Source organism: Melozone crissalis, unplaced genomic scaffold (genome assembly GCF_028551555.1).
Source record: "Melozone crissalis strain CALT ecotype California unplaced genomic scaffold, PUWL_Pcris_2 ptg000042l_1, whole genome shotgun sequence".
Taxonomy (NCBI): domain Eukaryota; kingdom Metazoa; phylum Chordata; class Aves; order Passeriformes; family Passerellidae; genus Melozone; species Melozone crissalis.
In genome coordinates, this window is record NW_026535820.1 from 16,860,419 (window position 1) to 16,879,565 (window position 19,147).

General features: G+C 40.3%; 2 protein-coding genes across 3 annotated transcripts; both read right to left on the bottom strand.

The window, feature by feature from the left end:
* Positions 1 to 448: 448 nt before the first annotated feature.
* On the bottom strand, positions 449 to 7,051 carry LOC128942543 (histamine H3 receptor-like). The gene is made up of 3 exons (XM_054285092.1): positions 6,805 to 7,051; positions 4,045 to 4,211; positions 449 to 2,293 (listed from the first exon to the last, which is right to left on the bottom strand). The coding sequence occupies exons 1-3, from the start codon at positions 7,049 to 7,051 to the stop codon at positions 1,508 to 1,510; spliced, it is 1,200 nt and encodes a 399-aa protein (XP_054141067.1). The 3' UTR covers positions 449 to 1,507.
* A 17-nt stretch (positions 7,052 to 7,068) lies between these two features.
* LOC128942541 (histamine H3 receptor-like) lies at positions 7,069 to 19,086 on the bottom strand. 2 transcript variants are annotated; one of them, XM_054285090.1, is made up of 4 exons: positions 18,554 to 19,086; positions 15,847 to 16,013; positions 12,460 to 13,258; positions 7,069 to 7,148 (listed from the first exon to the last, which is right to left on the bottom strand). In XM_054285090.1, exons 1-3 carry the CDS (start codon positions 18,912 to 18,914, stop codon positions 12,464 to 12,466), a joined length of 1,323 nt encoding a protein of 440 aa, XP_054141065.1. In that variant the 5' UTR covers positions 18,915 to 19,086; the 3' UTR covers positions 7,069 to 7,148; positions 12,460 to 12,463. The 2 variants fall into 2 exon arrangements, with proteins under 2 accessions (XP_054141065.1, XP_054141064.1); XM_054285089.1 differs by lacking the exon at positions 7,069 to 7,148 and having other exon boundaries at positions 10,080 to 13,258.
* Positions 19,087 to 19,147: the final 61 nt, after the last annotated feature.

Genomic DNA, 19,147 nt, shown 5'->3' on the forward strand with positions numbered 1-19,147 from the left:
GGTACATGCTGCACTTTAAGAAAACAGGTGGGTGTAGTGGCCTTTGTGGTTTGTGTTCTAACATGCTTTGGAGATACACAAATGCTGACCTCTATCAGTAACTACAAGCCCAACTCACTGGCCAAAATCTTATAACAATTGCAAAAAGCAGCTCTTCAATGTAGTTTGCATTGAATATTAGAGTTCTCATCTTATGTCTCTCAAATTTTTACATTGCTGAATACATGTGTAATTTGTATAAGTAGAAAAATATAAATTATCATAGAGTATAACAAAATATATAATGGTAATTAAACAGTAGTTCAGCCTAGAAGAACATTCAGAAGGCTGTTAGGTAAAATATACTAATATACTATATAAATATACACAAAAAAAACCCAAAAAACCCAGAAGATAAAATGGACACTAAATACCTCTCACATTTCTTTAGTTTTCATTCTTCCATTTATTTTCTAGCATTATACTTACTGACCATGTGATGAAAAGAAATTATTTACATTTTAAAGTTATGCCTGTTTATTTTGTAAGGAAGTTAATATCAGGTAATTCCAGAGCCATGCAAGTAAATAGTCCTTAACAGTGTGGAAAATGTGTATTGAAAGAAGATCACCTCCAAGCTGTCTCAGCTCTCACCACACATGCTACAGGCAGCCATCCAGGCCAGCCATTTTCCTGGCTCATGCAGAAAAACAAACACAGCCTTACACAGTGTGTAAGAAATATACCATTTATCACAGCCTCCAGCTGAGGGCTTGTAACAGAAACAGAATTGGATTTTTTCCCCAAGGAGTAAGAACAAACACTTCTCTTTCTATGATCTCTCAAAACTACATCTGAAGAAAGCTGGTTTCTTGCAGAATACTTGGACATCCACATAAATGCTTTACACCCCTGAATTCTCTACTGCTGCATCTGAACAAACACAGTGAGCAATGCCCTTCTGCAGAGAACACATACATGCAAGTTTTTGAATGTAGTTCCTCTTAGCTTCTGATGGCCAAAAACCATTAGTGAAAGGAAGTAATCCTTTTATGTGCCTGGAAACAAAAATCATAACTTCATTGGATGTTTCATATAGGCAAAAATTGGGTTCTGAATGCAAATCATTCAAAAGAAGTAGAACAGAGAAGAGAGCAACTTTAGAATACTATTGACCCTAAGGGTAATATATAACTTTATTGTATTTTTAACTAATATCATCTGTGAACACAAATATAAGAGGTACTACAATTGAAGACAACATTTTCAGCAATCAGAATTAAGATAATGTGTATAGACTACTTGGGAAAGTCAGACAGAGGCAATAGCTTTTACCTAATCAATTCAAATAGCTGGGAAAAGTACACAAACCTTGGTCATGCACATTTGTCTGCAGGAGGACATTTCACAGAAGGCTTATTTAGATTCTGCAAATAGTTTAATCTTATGGAAAAGACTAAATCTAATTTCAAACAGTGGCTACTTACGTCCCTCATCCATCTCCTCTTGGACCTTGTTTTTCTTCTTTCTAAAAAGAATCTGATCTCAATGTTGCAAACTTTTTGGGACATAGAATTTTCAGAAAAGCCATTCGAAATTTAACATGACAGAGAGGGTAAAGAAATGGGTTCAAAGAGGAATTGATCCACAAAAGCCAAAACGTTGCTTCATACAGGAAGTTATGGACACAATTTCCCTGGCAGGGCCCACGGATAATCATTAATAAAGAGTATGGTGCCCAGCAAATGGCAAACACACAGACAATTATGGCAAGAGACTTTGCTATTTTCTTGTCCCGTTGCAGTTTTGATCTGGTCTTTGCACAGAAAGAAACAGAAAAGTCATTTCCTGGGGTTACAGAATTGTCTGTGGATGGAGATGAGCAGTCAGCTCCCAAAGACTCTTTCTTTGGTCTCATGGAAGAAGAACCACTGTCCTCTGCTTCTGACGAAGGAGATGATGCCCCTGGCCTTGGCAAGCCACAGAACCTCCAGGACAGGCTGCTCCTCCTGGCATGCTCACAGTCCTGCACGCTGCCGCGCCGCTGGCGCTGCTGGATGTTGTGGAAGATGTGCACATTGAAGTAGGTCACCAGGAGCAGGGGCACAAAGAACTCCAGGGTGGATGCACACAGGAGGAAGTACCAGTTGTGGAAGAACTCAGCGTAGCACTGATCCACTGGTACCACGCTGTGTCCGGCCACGTGCTCCCAAAACAGGATGGCTGGGCAGTACAGGAGGAAGGCAAGTAGCCAGATGGCCACCATCTCAATGGCAGGGTTGGATGTTATTGCCTGCTGGGCTCTGTAAGATACCTGTGAGGGGAACAAACCATTAAAAGTTCAGACTTGTAGAGACCCATTTTGGGACCAAGAGAAGCAGATGGAGACGAACTCAAGAGGTGCTCGGTAATACAGAGATGTGGCTATGCTGATCAGATGAAGGTCCCCCAAGCACATTTATTTCATTGATGTTGACAGAGCATAGGGCTGTCTCTCTGCAAGTCAATGTCACTGCAATATTAGGGTCCTGACATTGTTAATGTCAGGGTCCAGGTCCGTGGGATAAAACACAATCATCCATCAATGCCTAGTAATTTGGTATGCCTTGTTTGAGATACCTATGGTCTGAAGTGCCAGAGGAATTAGCACTTTATAGCTGTTGGGAGCATGACTCCCACTCACTGGAAACTGCACTGCTTTTTACAGCATTTTACAAACAAATAACTTTATGCATCATGGCGCTCAACAGAAAAGGTGACACACAGATTCAACCTATAAGAAAATTACTTGCTAGACAATTCATAAGGATGAAGGAATAGATACCACACCTGCAGCACAGCCCTTAGCTGATGAAACTAAAAAAATCATCCATTTTCTTCCTTCTACATCCACTCCAGGGCCACTACATATTTTTCACTGTATTTGCAGAATATATAGATACAATGTGGCTCACATTCTGCCTCATCCCTTTCACGGGACAAATGTATAATTCTGCAAGCTTAGACATCCAATTGATAACAAAAGCTTGAGTTAATGCCACTAGAATTATCATACAAATGTTGATAGGTCTTAATTGCATTTGTAGAGGCGCTCTGAATTTTGCAATTTGTAAATGTTGAGTCTTTAGCTTTCCAGCGTAGTTTCTTACATACCAAAAACTTTGATATTTGATTTCCAATATTTTTTTCCTTAAATAAAATAAAATAACAAAATAAAATAAGATAAAATAAAATAAGATAAGAAGGCAGTTATATGAAGTTAAATTGATTACCACAAGTAAGACTGAAATTCTACTGCATGAAGTTATGTTGACAGTCTCATACACACAAAAGAGCTGGAACCTTTAGTTCTCTGTGACATTCCCTGCCACCTGAGCTAACAGTGGCTGGTGAGAAATGCTGGCCTCCACCCCCAACACGGCCCAAGACATAAAGCTCACACCAGGCGTGTAGGATTCTCTGCAGAAAGCAGAGGCAGAATGTGTCTGAAGTTTGGGATTCTGCTCCAGACACAAAGAGGAGTTTATTGCTGCACATCTAGAGGCAGTGATTGCAGTCTGCCCTTTGTTCAACTTTCTGCCTGTTTGCTCTTGCTCCTGGTCTTATTAGAGTAAATTTTGACCACATCTCAGGTCTAGACACCCTCCCCAGTGTCCTTTATTTTACTGCCCTAGATCCACTGTATTTCACTTTCATGCCTGATTTTAGGTCCAAACGCCAATCCAGTCTACTCTGAATTTCCTCTTTCCCTGGCCCTTTTTTACCAGTCAGCTGCCTTACCCTTTATACCCCCTAAACTGTTTTTCCTCAGGCAGTAACACAAGAGCAGCTTGCAGCAGAAATTGTGAGAAAACTCCTGGTTGACTGGCTCTGCAGTGAAGCATACCCAATGTAGAATATTCACCCCATCTGGCTACAAAATATCTAATAATCACCACATGCCAGTATATTTTTGAGGGGTATTATCTTCTTTAAATTTGGGCTTATACTCGTCAACATGGCAGAGGTTGGTGAATATAACCATCCAAGGAAAAAAATCAGAGAAGCTCTAAACAGGTTACTTACAGCTTTAGTGACTGACAGGAAACGGTCATAGCTGATAAGAACAATGTTAAACACTGAAGCTGTGCAGAGGAGATAGTCCATGACCAGCCAGATCTTGCAGATGCCTCTTCCCAAGTGCCATTTCCCTGTCAGGCTGTAAGGGATGTAGAGGGGCATGCAGAACACACCTGCAGACAGCAACAACAAAAACACCATGAGGTTCACAGGGACTGCAAAGTCTTGGAAGCAGACAGACACACTGTTTTGGTATTTGGGTGAAAAAAATCAACAAATCTATTAAGGTGAGTATGTAATTTATATACATACATTCTTAAATTCTCATGAAATCTGATGGTGACTTTCTATGTCTTAGGTCTTAGTGTGATTTATGTATGCTGGTTGTTGAGAATAAGCTGAAAGCAATTCAGCAAAGAAAAATTTACTGAAAAAAAAAATTCAAGTCTAACCAACTAGGACTCTCTAGAGGTATAAAATTAGTGCTGCAGCATATATGCACAGTGGTTGCATTCTGATAGGTAACCTCATCATTTTATTTCCTCTATTCTTTCATCTGTATTAGAATTTTCCCTCAAACACATCTGCAGATGTTGCTGATGGCAGTTATTCCTGTAAAATTGGTCAGCATTTGTAAACTGAAGACAATATATTGGGCAGCCTGTGTGGCGTTCTACCAGAGATAGAGCAGACACAGCAGAAGTATGAAACTCTCATTTTTAAGGAGTGTTTTAATCTCATGTTTCTTCTTTACCTGAGAATAACTCCAGAACTATTTTGGTTTGTTAAATTTGTGTTTTGTCCAAAAGAACTTCCACTGAAGTTCCTAATTAAGAAAACAATATTTATGTTTTATTTTTAAGCCATCAACTTCTTCATTTTAACAGTAACATTCTTTCAAAAGTGTGGTGCAATAGCTGATTCTACATTCCTGAAAATGCTGATCTACCAGAGGCAAATGGAAAATTATATATTGCATCAAGTTCTATTTAAAACTCTCCAGATTACTCCTTTCTTGACAAGTCCATCAAGATCTTAGAAGTTACTAAACATATCCAGCGTGATGTGGTCCACTGACAATAAAACTCTGGGCAATGAGCTGCCAGACTGTTATCAACAGGGAAATGCTCACAGCACTTTCAATACTGATGGCTTATTTGAACATATTCCTTTAATACCAGCAGCATCACTCTGGTACTAAATACTCATTTTTCATGTTTGCTAATAACTGCTAATGTTCTCACAAACTTCAGTGGGATCAATGTTTGGCACCATGTCAAAAAGTAATGACTGCTTTTAGCTATACATATAAATATAGAGGCAAACCCCAGGTTTTAAGCATTGATATTTGAAGCTCTTCTTACTTTTACTAATTGGTGGATGCAAAAGACATGAGTCACATCCCCATAAATATTCCAGACTTTTCATAAATTAAAAAAAAACCCACAGCAATTTTAGAAAATAAAGCATTTCCCAACCGATATCAGAGACAAAAATCTTAAATTTACAGTCTGTATAGGCCAATCTAACACTGATGGCAATCATTTCCTCTTGGCTGACTTAAGAATGCATGAGGCACCAGCCACAAAGAACAGATGCTGAAGGCAGATATTTAACTCTCTTATTAAACTTTGAGATATGAGGAGAAACAGACTTTTGCACACAACCTGAACAATGAAATAGCAGCTCCAGCAAATTGTCTGCCTTAGCAGGAAAGCAAAGGCTTCATTTTCTGCTCCATGGGGCAAGTCTCAGAATACGGCAGCACATGTTATAAATGGTATAAATGAAGGAAAACCTTAAAGGCTAAATAATACACGTGCCTACACAGCACTGACAAAGGAACAGCATTTTGGGGGGATGGTATTGTCAGAAGTGCAGTAGGTCTGTGGCCACGATTTCCTTTCTCACAGTTCAGTGCATACTCTGTGACCATCCTGAAGAAAAAGCCTTTGTGTGCAGAAGTACCTCCTTGCCAGCCTCAAGTCACGACATTTGCTGGCACATCTGCCATAGAACTATGGTTTTGTCAGGATTTCTCTGCCACATGGGCTGTTTCCCTGGCTTTAGCCGTGGAGGAGTGCTGCAAAAGGCGTTCACTCCACCATCACCTCACTTGGCATCACCAGCCAGGACTGGATCCATGGCAGCTCCAGCAACAAACTCTCCTGGAGTTCTGCAGTGACACTATGGGAAGAGGGGACCAATTAGGAATAAAGATGAGGGATGCCAGCAGGGGTCAAACTGGTATCAAACAAAGCATCGGATCAATAGCCTGTGTTAAGCTGAAGCCAGTAAAAGCTCAGGGTGATAAAGTGTCTTGCTGTAGTGTAATAACATTCATAAACCATTTGTACTTTGTAGAGAAGTAATTCATTTACGTGGATGTATCACACATAGCTGCCAAATATGTGTCGCCTGTTCTGAAGTGTGTGATGAACACCTTATATTTGGAAAGACAAGGGTAAATCATAAAATGCAGCAAACAACCCCTTCAAGAAGCATTCACATGCAATAGTCACTTCTTTTTTTTGAAGCAACATTAGAAGTATTTGTATGAAAAAGAATGCATTTCTCATTTTAACATACTTTGAGATATATTGGGCAATTAAAATACTTCATGGAGCTTCCACCATTCCCCATCCTTCCCCCAAACACAGCTGGGAAATAGTTCTCTCAGAAGAAAACACACAGAAAACAAACACCAGTGCTTCTCCTAAGAGTCCTACAGCACAACTAGCACATGGCTCCACAGCTCTCACTTACCCACTGCAAAGTCAGAAACAGCAAGATTCAGAAAGAAATAGTTACTCCGATGCCTCAGGTTCCTGTCCATAATGAAAGCAAGGATCACCAGCATGTTGCCAAGGATGGTCACCAGACACAGCAACACCATGAGGAAAGCCAGCAGCGCCAACACACCCAGGGGGAACTCGGAGCTCGGCGCCTGGCTGGGCCAAGTCTCGTTACGCGTCTCAGCAGCGTGCGGAATTTCGGTGGTGCTGTTGTGCATGGTGGGTGTCCAGGCCAGGTCAGTCTGGGAAGGACGTTGTGTCTGGCAAAGTTATCCAAAAGGTTGAGATAAGTCTATTAACAGGCTGGGCTGAATACTGAAACATAAAAAGAAAATATTCACAGTATCAAAAAAATGGAATACAAGAACTGAAGACCTGGGCTCTCTGACATTTCTTGGTTTGAATGCACCTATTGGCCTTAGAAAAGACACCTCACAATCAGTTTCTTTCCTGGACATGGAACAACTCTTCTCACAGTCAAGCAGTTCGCATATTAGCAATGTGTGAGTGGTTTTGCACATCAAATTGTGCTGAAGCCATATCTCATTTTCTCCTCCACAGTGGTGAACAATAATAAAATTATTACAATTCTATTTCCCTTACAGTAAAATGTAAACACTTTTGCACTTGCTGCTACACCACTTTTTAAATCTTACAGTTAATAACAGAGAGATATCTCTTAGTATTGCTGTTTACAGAGCATTTGTAATACAGTTCCGTGCAGCAGAAGCATCACCAATACCTCTTCAGCTCATCCTAACCAGAAGTTCTGGGCAGAACAAACTAAATACTTGGACTTTGGAGGTCTTTATGGTGTAGCCCATCTAATCCTGCACTTTTCAAGTAATCCTTGACAAGCTTTAACTCCATGAAGTACCAAGCCTTTAGCCCTTTTCAGGTGTGAGAAAAGATATGCCTTCCTCATCCCAACTCCATTTATTTTGGTGGGAGTGCACAGAATTTGGTAGGCCATGGCTATGGCTGTTACTCACTGACTCTGTAGCACCATAGCACACTGAGCAACCAGCATTTCAAACTGCAGCCATAATGCCAAGTACTTGGGAAGATATAGGGCAAGAAACAAGGAAAGAGAAGGTGGGCAAAATGTGGGCAGGAAAGATGCAGTGCTCTGCTACCATATTGAGGAACAAAGGGAATTTTGTTGTAAAGAGCCATTAAAGCAAAAGGTGTAGCATGATAGAAAAAGAAGAGACCTCAGGAATGGCAAAATGTGGCAATGAGACACAGCTACCTTTCTGTGTGTTTTCTTCTGAGAGAACTATTTCCCAGCTGCAGCCTGGGAAGCAAAGGGGAAGTACTGGAGCTTCCTGCGCAGCCACCAAGCCACACTTGACACGGGTGACATTATGGTGACAGCACACTGCAGAGCTCAGGGTGAGGAAGGTGATGAAGTCTTCTTTAAGCAATTCAAGGAAGGTTCTGGACCACAGAACCCACTTCTTATGTAGGACTTTGGTGTTCATGGCATCTGCTGGAAGTCCAACACAACAGGTCTAGCAGTGAACAGGGTTCCTGGAAGCTGTCAGGGGGAACTTTCAGACACAAATCCTGCATGGGCTAATGGGGGTGATGCACAACTGAAACACCTACTCAGTGGTAAAGAGGGGCTGTGTGGGGATGTGCTGCCAGTGCCAGACTCAGATGTAGTGATGATGAGGTAGTGGAACTCAAGATCCTAAAGGGGATGAGGAAGGAGAGCAGCAGTGCAGACCATGGGCTTCAGGTGAGCAGATTTCCGTTTAGGAAAGTGGTAGTGGGAATCCCACGGGAGCAGATCCAAAAGACAAGGAGCTCAAGGAAGCTGCAGGCCTCTAAAGACGGCAACGTCCTTGCACAAGAATAGTCCATCCCTGCTCTCAAGAAAGCAAGCAGATGTATCATGACAGTAGCTAACCCTGGAGACTACAATGTGAAAAGGCAACATGAAGGAGTTAGAAGGAGGGACAGAATACAAAGGAGATATTTAGAAATGTTGTCTGGCAACATAAGAATGATATTAGGAAAACAAAAGCTCACCTATAGTTGATGTTTGTAAAGGACATCAAAGACAACATGAAGAACTTCAGCCACCCCATTAGGAGCAAAATGGTGAATAATAAAAATATGGGTAGCTTACTGGATGGGACCAGTAATCCGGTGACAGCAGGTGCAGATAAGGCTGAGGTACCCAATGCTTTCTTAGCTTCATTCCTCACTATCTAGGTTTCCCTTTCCTCCATGCTTTGTGAATGAGTTCAAGGATGAGAACTGTCACAAGCAGGTGAGAATAAAACAGGATTACTTGAGGGGACTTGACCCATAAAAATCCATGGAACCCACGGTGCTATCAAGAGAACCAGCTACCACCTTTGCAAGGCCACTTTCTATCCTCTTAGAATGGTCATGGAGATAAAGGAAGATTCCCAACCACTGAAGAAAGAAGAAAATCAGAAAACTGATTTTCAAATATTGCCACAAGGATAAAAGGTCAGATTGTCTTTAGTTCTTGGGAAAATAATGGAGTGAGTCCCCTTGAAAAGTGTTTCTGAGGACCTGGGGGAGAAGAAGGCGACTGGGAACAGTTGGCATGGACTTACCAAGGGTAAATCATGCCTGAGCAACTTGGTTGTCTTCTTTGATAAAATTACTGGATTAGTGGACAAGGGGAATGTAGTAATTTGTATTCATAATTAGGGAATAAATCAAATGTTGAAGTTTTAATCATAGTTCTGTGTGGCACTCAGGGGGAAATCTATGTGGTATTTCCTTTGGAAAATAAAGGACATGGACATTAGGAGAATCATTAGCATTCAATATTTGTTTCAGAAATAAACAAAAAAAAAAGATAACACAATTTCTTCCAACATGCATTTTTATTTGTTGAGTGTTTTTTTTTTTCTTTTAAATATGAGAGGGTCAGATTAGAAACAAACTGGTGTGGTTTGAGTTGAAGCTCACAAAGTTGAAGCCCACATAGCTACTGTCACCATGTATTTAGAAGGCCTACTGAACATCTGCAAAGACAGAAGAAAATTTAAGGACATGAAATAGTGAAATGGATGAGTGACTGGTTAGAGAGATCTGGGTTAGAAAACCGTTTGTCAAGAAACATCCATTCGTATGGGGGCATAAGAACAAATGCTGAATAAGTATCATACCATAACCCTGAAAAATGTCTCATTTGTAATTTACAAGGGAGAATATTTATGATGCCACCCTGACCTAGGGTAGGCACAGCAACCCAGTGCTTGACTTACCATGGGAGAACTTAGCAAAATTTTCAACAAATAGAAAAATACAACAAATGCATCTAATACACAGGAGTGACATGAGAAAACAGTTTGAATAGTGTGTGTGTAAAACAGACTCTAAAAAACACTTATGTCTAGTAGCTTCACCATGCTATGTTGTTTCAAATTCGCTGCAGATTGTGCTGCCTGGCAAATTCCCTGACTAACTAGCTTTCCAGCACTGCTGGAAAAAACATGGATTATCTAGTTTATCTAGGTAATAATTTTGTAGGTTATTTTTCCAAAATGAGCAATACATTCTTTCAGCACAAAATGCAAACTGGATTTTTATACTAAAAGCATAGGGATAGAAAGCAGACAACACAAACACATTTCTATCTTGGGCCCATCTTCAGTTTCTCTATTTAACAGATGTTTAGTACACGAGCTCTTTTATAAATGTTTTAACTCTGTGTGTGTGTTTAGATTTTTTAGAAAGCGTCATAGAAAAGCAAACCACACAAAATCTATGCCTGCACCACAGCTCATGACAGTAAAAACAGCTGTGCTGAATCAATGACCTCCTCCTGAAGCTGCGCCTTTCTTAGCCATTAGGCTCACAATCCGTAACACTATCCATGTGAGGCAAGGAAGCATAGCAAGAATGAATGGTGAAAGATAATCTTCCAGCAGTGTGAAAACTGGCAAGAGAAGCCTTCAGTTCCAGACCTCTGAACAAAAAGACATTCTAGCTCTTCAAAGCCATCAACTTTTGTGCTATCATTAAGCTGTTTCCATGCGTTTGAATTGTGTTTGCAAAGGAGTACTCTGTTATGGCAACACTCCTACAGCCAATTTCAAATTAGATTAAAAACCATTTAAATTGACTACTGCTCTTCATTGTTCTGTGCATCAGATTTCTCTTTCAATATTTCATACATTATTATATTTATAAACGAAGAGGAATAAAATTACACAAAAGGGGAGAAAAAAATGTAGCCAGTGACTCTCACTTACCCATCCATGAAAGCCTTCTGGGTGAGTTGCAACACTCAACATATGGTAAGAAAGCTTGGCACATGGAATGGGGTGTAATCAAGTTCCATTGCTTCCTCCAAGACATTTACTCACTCCTTTCAGCACTGGACATTCAACTGCTTTGTTTGTTAAGAGCTGCCTAAAACATCTCTGTATCAGCTTCCAGACCTCTGTAAATCTCATTCTCAAGCAGTGAATATGGCCCTTGCTCCCTAATTGAAAAAATCAAGTTTGATATTTGTTCTGTGGCAGAGAAAATCCATATAATGTCACAGTAACAGGACATAAAGCACTGATCTAGTATAAAAAATCACTCTGTCAGATCAAATTTGTTCCAGACATTTTGATGGAATATCTTTGCACTTGCAAAGCTTTACACCGGAGAGGCTATTGTCTATTCTTGCACAGACAGCCAAAATCAAAAATCCAGTATGAACTTAGCATTGCTTGCTCTGCTAATTCAACAGGAATGTGATCACGTGCCCAAGCCTGGCCTATCTTTTAGGCAATCACATAGTGCACAAATCTGGCACTAAATATCATTTAAGCATGACCAAAGGGGCAGCCACTGTCAGGTGAAAAAACAGTATGGGTGAGAAGACTAACAACCATTTGTGTCTGACACTTTTAATAACCAGTCTCAAAATTCTCATAGCATGGAAAATTTCATTCTCTAAAAATCATTCAGAATTACTAACTTACATATACTTTGTCCTGCAATGCCAGGTATGAGCTACATTAAAACTTGAAAAAGACAGATATGGCAGGTTAGGCAGTCCATTCACTTGCATATTGCTCACTGTGGGGATTCTAACAAGGAGAGGGCACTCTCTTGTCTTCATAATAGTTTATGATATGAAAATATACTGCTTCTGTGAGTATTTTTACAATCATTGAAAAATGTAGTAGTATTGCTTCTTCACTGATAGCTTTAGATTCATAAATAGAACATAAATTTTAATTCAACACATACATGAACAAGTATCTCCCTCCAGTGACTCTCTATGAAAATAGCAAGAGCAGAGCTCTTTCACAGTGCCAGCTCTATATATTAAACAAAGGAAAGAAAAAAAAAAGAGAAAGAAAAAAATATACCTCACACCCACAAACCAAGAGAACATCCAGCAAAGCTCATTATTCTTTTCAATCCACTAGATGGTAATTAATCTACCATCATACCAGCAAAACCAAAAATGAGATCCTGAAAATTAGCAATATTGGGGCAACTACATAACTCTGCTGCACTCTTAAACAATGTCATTAGTAAACAAATAGGTTTTTTCTCTATTCGTGCCGACACATATGAAAAGGTATCACTAAATGACAGAGGAACCTTATTTGTAAGACATTCCTTTTACCTCGCTAAATAGAAGGCGTGTTACCAGATCTCAATGCTGCAAACTTTTTGGGACATAATATCTTCAGAAAAGCCATTCGAAACCTCATATGGCAGAGAGGGTAAAGAAATGGGTTCAAAGAGGAATTGATCCACAAAAGCCAAAACGTTGCTTCATAGAGGGACTTATGGATGCACTTTCCTTCGCAGACCCCATGGATAATCATTAATAAAGAGTATGGGGCCCAGCAAATGGTAAACACACAGACAATTATGGCAAGAGACTTTGCTATTTTCTTGTCCCGTTGCAGTTTTGATCCAGAACTTGAACAGAAAGAAGCAGAAAAGTTCCTTTTGAGAGCTGTAGAACTGGTTTCTGTTCGAGATGGACCATTGGCCACCACTGCTGGTCTCCACGACCTCGTTAGTGATGAAACACTGTCCTCTGCTTCTGACGAAGGAGATGATGCCCCTGGCCTTGGCAAGCCACAGAACCTCCAGGACAGGCTGCTCCTCCTGGCATGCTCACAGTCCTGCACGCTGCCGCGCCGCTGGCGCCGCTGGATGTTGTGGAAGATGTGCACATTGAAGTAGGTCACCAGGAGCAGGGGCACAAAGAACTCCAGGGTGGATGCACACAGGAGGAAGTACCAGTTGTGGAAGAACTCAGCGTAGCACTGATCCACAGGCACCACGCTGTGTCCGGCCACGTGCTCCCAAAACAGGATGGCTGGGCCGTACAGGAGGAATGCTAAGACCCAGATGGCCACCATCTTGATGGCAGAGCTGGACATTATTCCCTGCTGGGCTCTGTAAGATACCTGCGAGGGAAAAAGGACATGTCACATATTCAGACAACATTTTGGGGGAAATTACGTCAAAAAACCAAATGTAATCAAGCCAAATATAGTATTTGTTCTGTATTTCCCCAGACACCTAGGACGTCCTCACTATGTAAGGTTCTGAAAAACTGCTAGTCTTGTTCTCCTTACATTGTAGCTCTGTGATTTATTTTATACTGGACATAGGAGAGGAGCAGAAATTATGACGGCTAAATTATCATTTGGCTTCCAGGTATGAAAGGACATATCTTGTTTCCACCACACAGTAAAGTAGCAATAAGGAATTGGTGAGAAATAGGTTTATGATTCATCAGCCCAGGCTCAGCAGAGAGTGAAAGCAGCTGTGGGAGTTCCTACATGTCCAGCAAAAGAAGAAGCCTTCTATATTAGACAGTTTGCCATGTGAGACTGCAAACACCAGACAATATAATTTCTCATACTGTTTCCTCTTGCCATAGCAGAAAAATCTATCCCAGACATACACTGTAATACCCCCTGCCTTATTGAATCACTCTATTTTAATGTTAGCCTTACCTTGTAAACAGTTCATTCCACTACTGAAAATCTTGATGCTTTTATGTCTACCCAGACAGCACATTAAGAATTAAAATAAAATCATCCAGCGTTAGGAAATACAAGAGCTAAGCCCACCCTGTAATAGCCCATTCATACTCTTGGTCCCCTCCATCTTTCATAGCACAAGAAGATAAGTTAATGAAGAGCTGGACGACTTTATTTCCTCTATACTGTTCAACATTTGGCATCTCAGGCTTTCCCCAAAACTGCTGCCTTCCTCATCAGCTTCCAATACTGTTCATTAGAAAAGCATCTGCATGATGCACAAATTATAATGAATGGCACCTTCACAGCCTCATACACACAAAGGGCATTGTCCCTATTTCACCAGCAAGTATCAGAGCAGTAGTTCAGGATTATGCACATTGGTTTGGATTCTCTGTTTTAAATATGTGTAGCCTGAAAATTCAGACTCCTCTACATCTTAAAGCATCATATTAGCTCTGTGCACAGCTCCAGATCTGCAGTAATGAATTTGGCACCCTGTGCAAGACAAGCAGCTCAATTTAGAGGCAGAAAACAAGCTGAGCACAGCCTCACAAATTATTAAGTCTGGAGTGACTGGAACCTGGCAACAGGCTAGGTTTGCAGCAGAGGCAGAGGTAGATCCCAAGTCCCTGAGGAAGCATGGTGTCTTTTCTTTGGATAACAGCCCTGTTACACATTCCTAGACTCATTCCATCCTAATACCCTAAAGAAGAAAACCAGAATGTGATCATGTAAATGGAGACCATCAGCAATGGCACAAGAACATGGATCTCAACTAAGTTACAGAGGCCCTTTTATTTCACATTATTCTTATTCTGAGCTCTGCAGCTTCGTTAATGTCTTAAATACAGAGATTCTTATATTTTACTCTTCAGCTTAAAAAAAAACCAAAAAACCAACAAACTAGCAAAAACCAACTTGTAAAAACCACACCACTAGGGAAGAAGAGAAAGTGATTAGGTACTGTACCAGCACCTCCCAAATGAGAAGGTCCCAGTCTAATATGAAACATGTCACTGAAGCAAGCAGGCTCATCAGCCAGGAGAAGAGAAGGCTTTGGGGTGACCTGACTGCAGCTTCCCAGGATCCAAAGGGCAAGCAGAGATAGGACAAGGGGCAATGGCTTTAAACCAAAAGAGAGTAGGTTTAAGTCAGATATTAGAAAGAAATTCTTTGCTATGAGGATGGTGAGGCACTGGAACAGGCTGAGCAGAGACGCTGTAGATGCTCCATCCCTGGAAGTGCTCAAGGCCAGGTTGGATGGGGCTCTGAGCAACCTGGTCTAGTGGAAGGTGTCCTTGCCCATGATAGGGAGTTGGAACCAGATAATCTTTAAAGTCTCTTCCAAACCATTCTCAGATTCTATGACCAAACACCAAGCAGAGCTTAGAAATGGTGAATGATAATATTTCTTACTTGATTCCTTGGCTATCTTCTGAAACAGAAGAACGACAACATTCAAGAGACTTCTCTTATCTCTCCATATATTTTGATTCATTCTTCTTTTTGCTTCAAGGGATCAGTTTCCACTCAACTGCTCATTGTCAGCGCATGTCAATCACCCCCTGCAGTAATTTAGATCCTCATCTGATCTTCACTCAGTCCATCTCACTGTCTCTCCAAATGCTCTTCTTACAAAATCTATCCAAGCCTAAGCACTTCCTTGACTCAACCTAGTTTTCATCCCCACCAACTCTTCTAATGGCCAAAGCCCAAGTTCTCCACATGCCTGCTGTCCCTTTCCCACCTGGACCTTCCCATCTCCTGTGTAATTAATAGTGTAATTAAATAACTTTTAGTGCAGGTGGCACGAGGGTAACATTGAAATCACAGCAAGGCAATGTCCTAAGTCCCAACACAACATTGAAGCATCATAATTTCTTTATTAAAAAATGGTACCAATAACAGAGCACCATTTAGCTCAAAGTGTCAATTGTGAAACACTCTGAGCTTTATAGAAATCCCAACATATAGAAAGCAATAAATAGAAATGTTAGCCTTACAGCTTTTGTAACTGACAGGAAACGGTCGTAGCTGATAAGGACGATGTTAAACACTGAAGCTGTGCACATGAGATAGTCCATGACCAGCCAGAGCTTGCACAGGCTCCTTCCCAAGTGCCATGTTCCTGTCAGGGCATAAGGGATGTACAACGGCATACAGAACACACCTGTGAAAAGAAACCAAATGCACACGTCAGTCAGCACTGCACTGCATGAGAGCAGAGACGTATTTCTGCAGTATCTGACAAAAGATTGATCAATACTGGCTGGAATTGCCACATAGATGGCTTTGTATTATCCTGCAACTGAAGAACCTTTACTACAAACTAGGTACTAGTCACGTTCTTATAATTAATACCCCTCTGAAAGGTGTATCATGTTTATTATGTATCATTGTTACCTCTCCAATTAACACTACCTGCTGAAAGAAGGAGCAGCTGACTGCTCTACCTGCTGAAGTAAACACTCTTCTGTGTAATCTGCTGAAATTAAAACAAACAAAAGCATCTTTCTCCCAAAGTTTTCTATAACAAATTATCCAATTGCCAATTCTATTCACTGTTTTCTATAACGAATTGTCCAATTACCATGCTTCTATCCTCTTAGAAGCATAGATGTTGGAAAATATTCCAGTTAACTTCTTACAGAAATACAAGTTTTGGACTAATTTTAAAAACTATATGATCAAAATGCTGACAAGAACAGCACAGTTAATTAAATACACCCAGCCTAACCTTTTGCCTCATCTTAAATCTTGATAATAACTACTTTTCAGGGGCGAGCTGATAGGATATTATCTATGGGAACTCCCCAGACTGTGGGAACACAAGTGATCCACCCACATCCATTGCTACCTAAATTTAGGCTGCTAAATCCAAATGTTGTGAAAGTGCCAATATGACCTCATTTTAATGGATTTTGAGATAATCACCCTACACAGAATCACAACACATCCCTGGGAGGCTGAAGAACTAACAGTGCAGTCAACTGGGATGCAGAAATGCAGTGAACAGCAACAAGGCTGCAACAAAATGGAATCACTGCATTTACAGAGCAATTAGCATGTTGTCTTTTGAGTAAAACATTAGAGATTTTAACATTCACATCAGGAAAAAACTTGGTTTCAACTTTAGATTTACCACCTAACAGTGTGTACTCCTGTAACAGTATCTTGAAAGTTTCTATTTCCATAAAAATCTTACAGTTCCTGTTATTCTCCCTGTACTAAGAATCAAGACGTCTCTATTCAAACCCTGCGATAGGTACTGAAGCACCAAGACAAAGCAAAAATTGCTGAATGTCAAAAGCAGCTAGATTAGATATGTTAAAAGAATAAGCAAATGATTCTGTAAGCTTTTCGCAATTTAGATCAAGAAGAAAGCAAGGATAATTTAGGCATAATTATATAGCTACAAAAATACAAATCAGTTTGACTCTAAAGTCAAACTAAGACAAAAGCAAAGCTTTTAACAAAATTTATAATTAAAAACTAGACATTAAGGTAAACATAATATCACTAAACAAAAAAGCATGGAAAGTAGGAAATGCCAAGTAAGCTGTACTTCTTTCTTTGGCAGAGAGGTTGTTTACTTTGTAGTTCTCAGCTAGGGCTGGTGTTTGTTAAGTATGATGCTAGATGGTGAGTCAAATGAGAGAACATCAGTTTGTCCACTGGTTTTCTGCTCACTGCTCTATTTTTTTCCAGTGCACTGTAACTGGAGAATAGGCAGCAAGAGCTCTGTAGCACAGCAAGGGAGAAATAAGCTGGAAAAAGACATCAAGCATATGCAAGGAGGTATCAAAACATTATGCAAGAAGATATGGACATCACAAGGATAGGACTATTAGAAGCTATGCCCCTGACAGAACTTCTGGCTCTGGCAAAAAAATTTGTAAAAAAAGTTTCTTCTGCTCTTTCAGTATACCTCTTAAAAGTGGACTTAAAAATTGTTGTGATATGACAAGTCAGGATACAGATTTCATTAAATAGCCACAACTGTTTAAAACCATCATTCTACACACTCAATAATTTAACCAAGGTTTTTGGAAACACACCCAACAATTCACAGAATATTGCAATAGCTCAGCCTCCAACTGAACATCATACTCCTGTTTTAATTGTACTTTTTCTCTGTAAAAGTTTCAAAACTAAATGTGTCCCTATGTATAAATACACATGTAGCATCAAACTTCTTTAAAATTGCTTTATTTGTAATTTTTATTTTCCTATACAAACACATATTCCTAAGGTATTTCTCTATATAAAGCATGTATAGCAAAATGCTTAAAAATAGCATTCATTGCTATTTAGTAACAAATGTCAGGTAATGATATGTATTGTGTGATAGCAGACTGAAAGAGAAGATATTGATCATGTATGCAAGAGCTGTCAGACAATGTAGGCTGTATTTGATTAGACCATCTAAATTTCAGCCAGAACTCTTCACAAACAGCTCCCATTCTTTGTTAGTCGATAAAATTCCCATATTAGTATTTTATTCTGAAATATTAAACAAAGCATCCTTTATTTTCTAAAAAATGATAGCCTGCTAAAACACTTCATGGAGCTTCCACCATTCCCCATCCTTCCCCCAAACACAGCTGGGAAATAGTTCTCTCAGAAGAAAACACACAGAAAACAAACACCAGTGCTTCTCCTAAGAGTCCTACAGCACAACTAGCACATGGCTCCACAGCTCTCACTTACCCACTGCAAAGTCAGAAACAGCAAGATTCAGAAAGAAATAGTTACTCCGATGCCTCAGGTTCCTGTCCATAATGAAAGCAAGGATCACCAGCATGTTGCCAAGGATGGTCACCAGACACAGCAACACCATGAGGAAAGCCAGCAGCGCCAACACACCCAGGGAGAACTCGGAGCTCAGCGCCTGGCTGGGCCAAGTCTCGTTACGCGTCTCAGCAGCGTGCGGAATTTCGGTGGTGCTGTTGTGCATGGTGGGTGTCCAGGCCAGGTCAGTCTGGGAAGGAAGTTGTGTCTGGCAAAGTTTTCCAAAAGGTTGAGATTCATAAGGAGTTAAAATAGGATGGGTCAAAAATCCAATAAGCATCCAAAAAAAAAAATTTCTCAGGAGGGGAAAAAATAAAAAGCTTTTGATACTGGATAAATCTAGTTTTCCTAAGAGTCTCTTAAAGCAGAACTCTAGCAGAGTTCTGGTTAAGAAATATACTGCTTTTTCAAGCTCGTATTTTAAAATGCAAGTTCTTTGAGCAACATGATCCTTATCTGTGGAGGTCAGGAGGGCTGATTTGAGGTTCCCCTCTTGCTTCCCTCCCTCCCTCC

Bases quoted from the DNA above. Each gene is read 5' to 3' on its own strand.
- LOC128942543 (XM_054285092.1), bottom strand. From the start codon at position 7,051: ATGCACAACAGCACCACCGAAATTCCGCACGCTGCTGAGACGCGTAAC. The intron at 4,212-6,804 runs GTAAGTGAGAGC...TGCTGTCTGCAG, and splicing joins TGTTTCTGACTTTGCAGTGG to GTGTGTTCTGCATGCCCCTC. The intron at 2,294-4,044 runs GTAAGTAACCTG...TTCCCCTCACAG, and splicing joins TCCTGTCAGTCACTAAAGCT to GTATCTTACAGAGCCCAGCA.
- LOC128942541 (XM_054285090.1), bottom strand. From the start codon at position 18,914: ATGCTTATTGGATTTTTGACCCATCCTATTTTAACTCCTTATGAATCT. The intron at 16,014-18,553 runs GTAAGTGAGAGC...TTCTTTTCACAG, and splicing joins TGTTTCTGACTTTGCAGTGG to GTGTGTTCTGTATGCCGTTG. The intron at 13,259-15,846 runs GTAAGGCTAACA...TTTCCCTCGCAG, and splicing joins TCCTGTCAGTTACAAAAGCT to GTATCTTACAGAGCCCAGCA.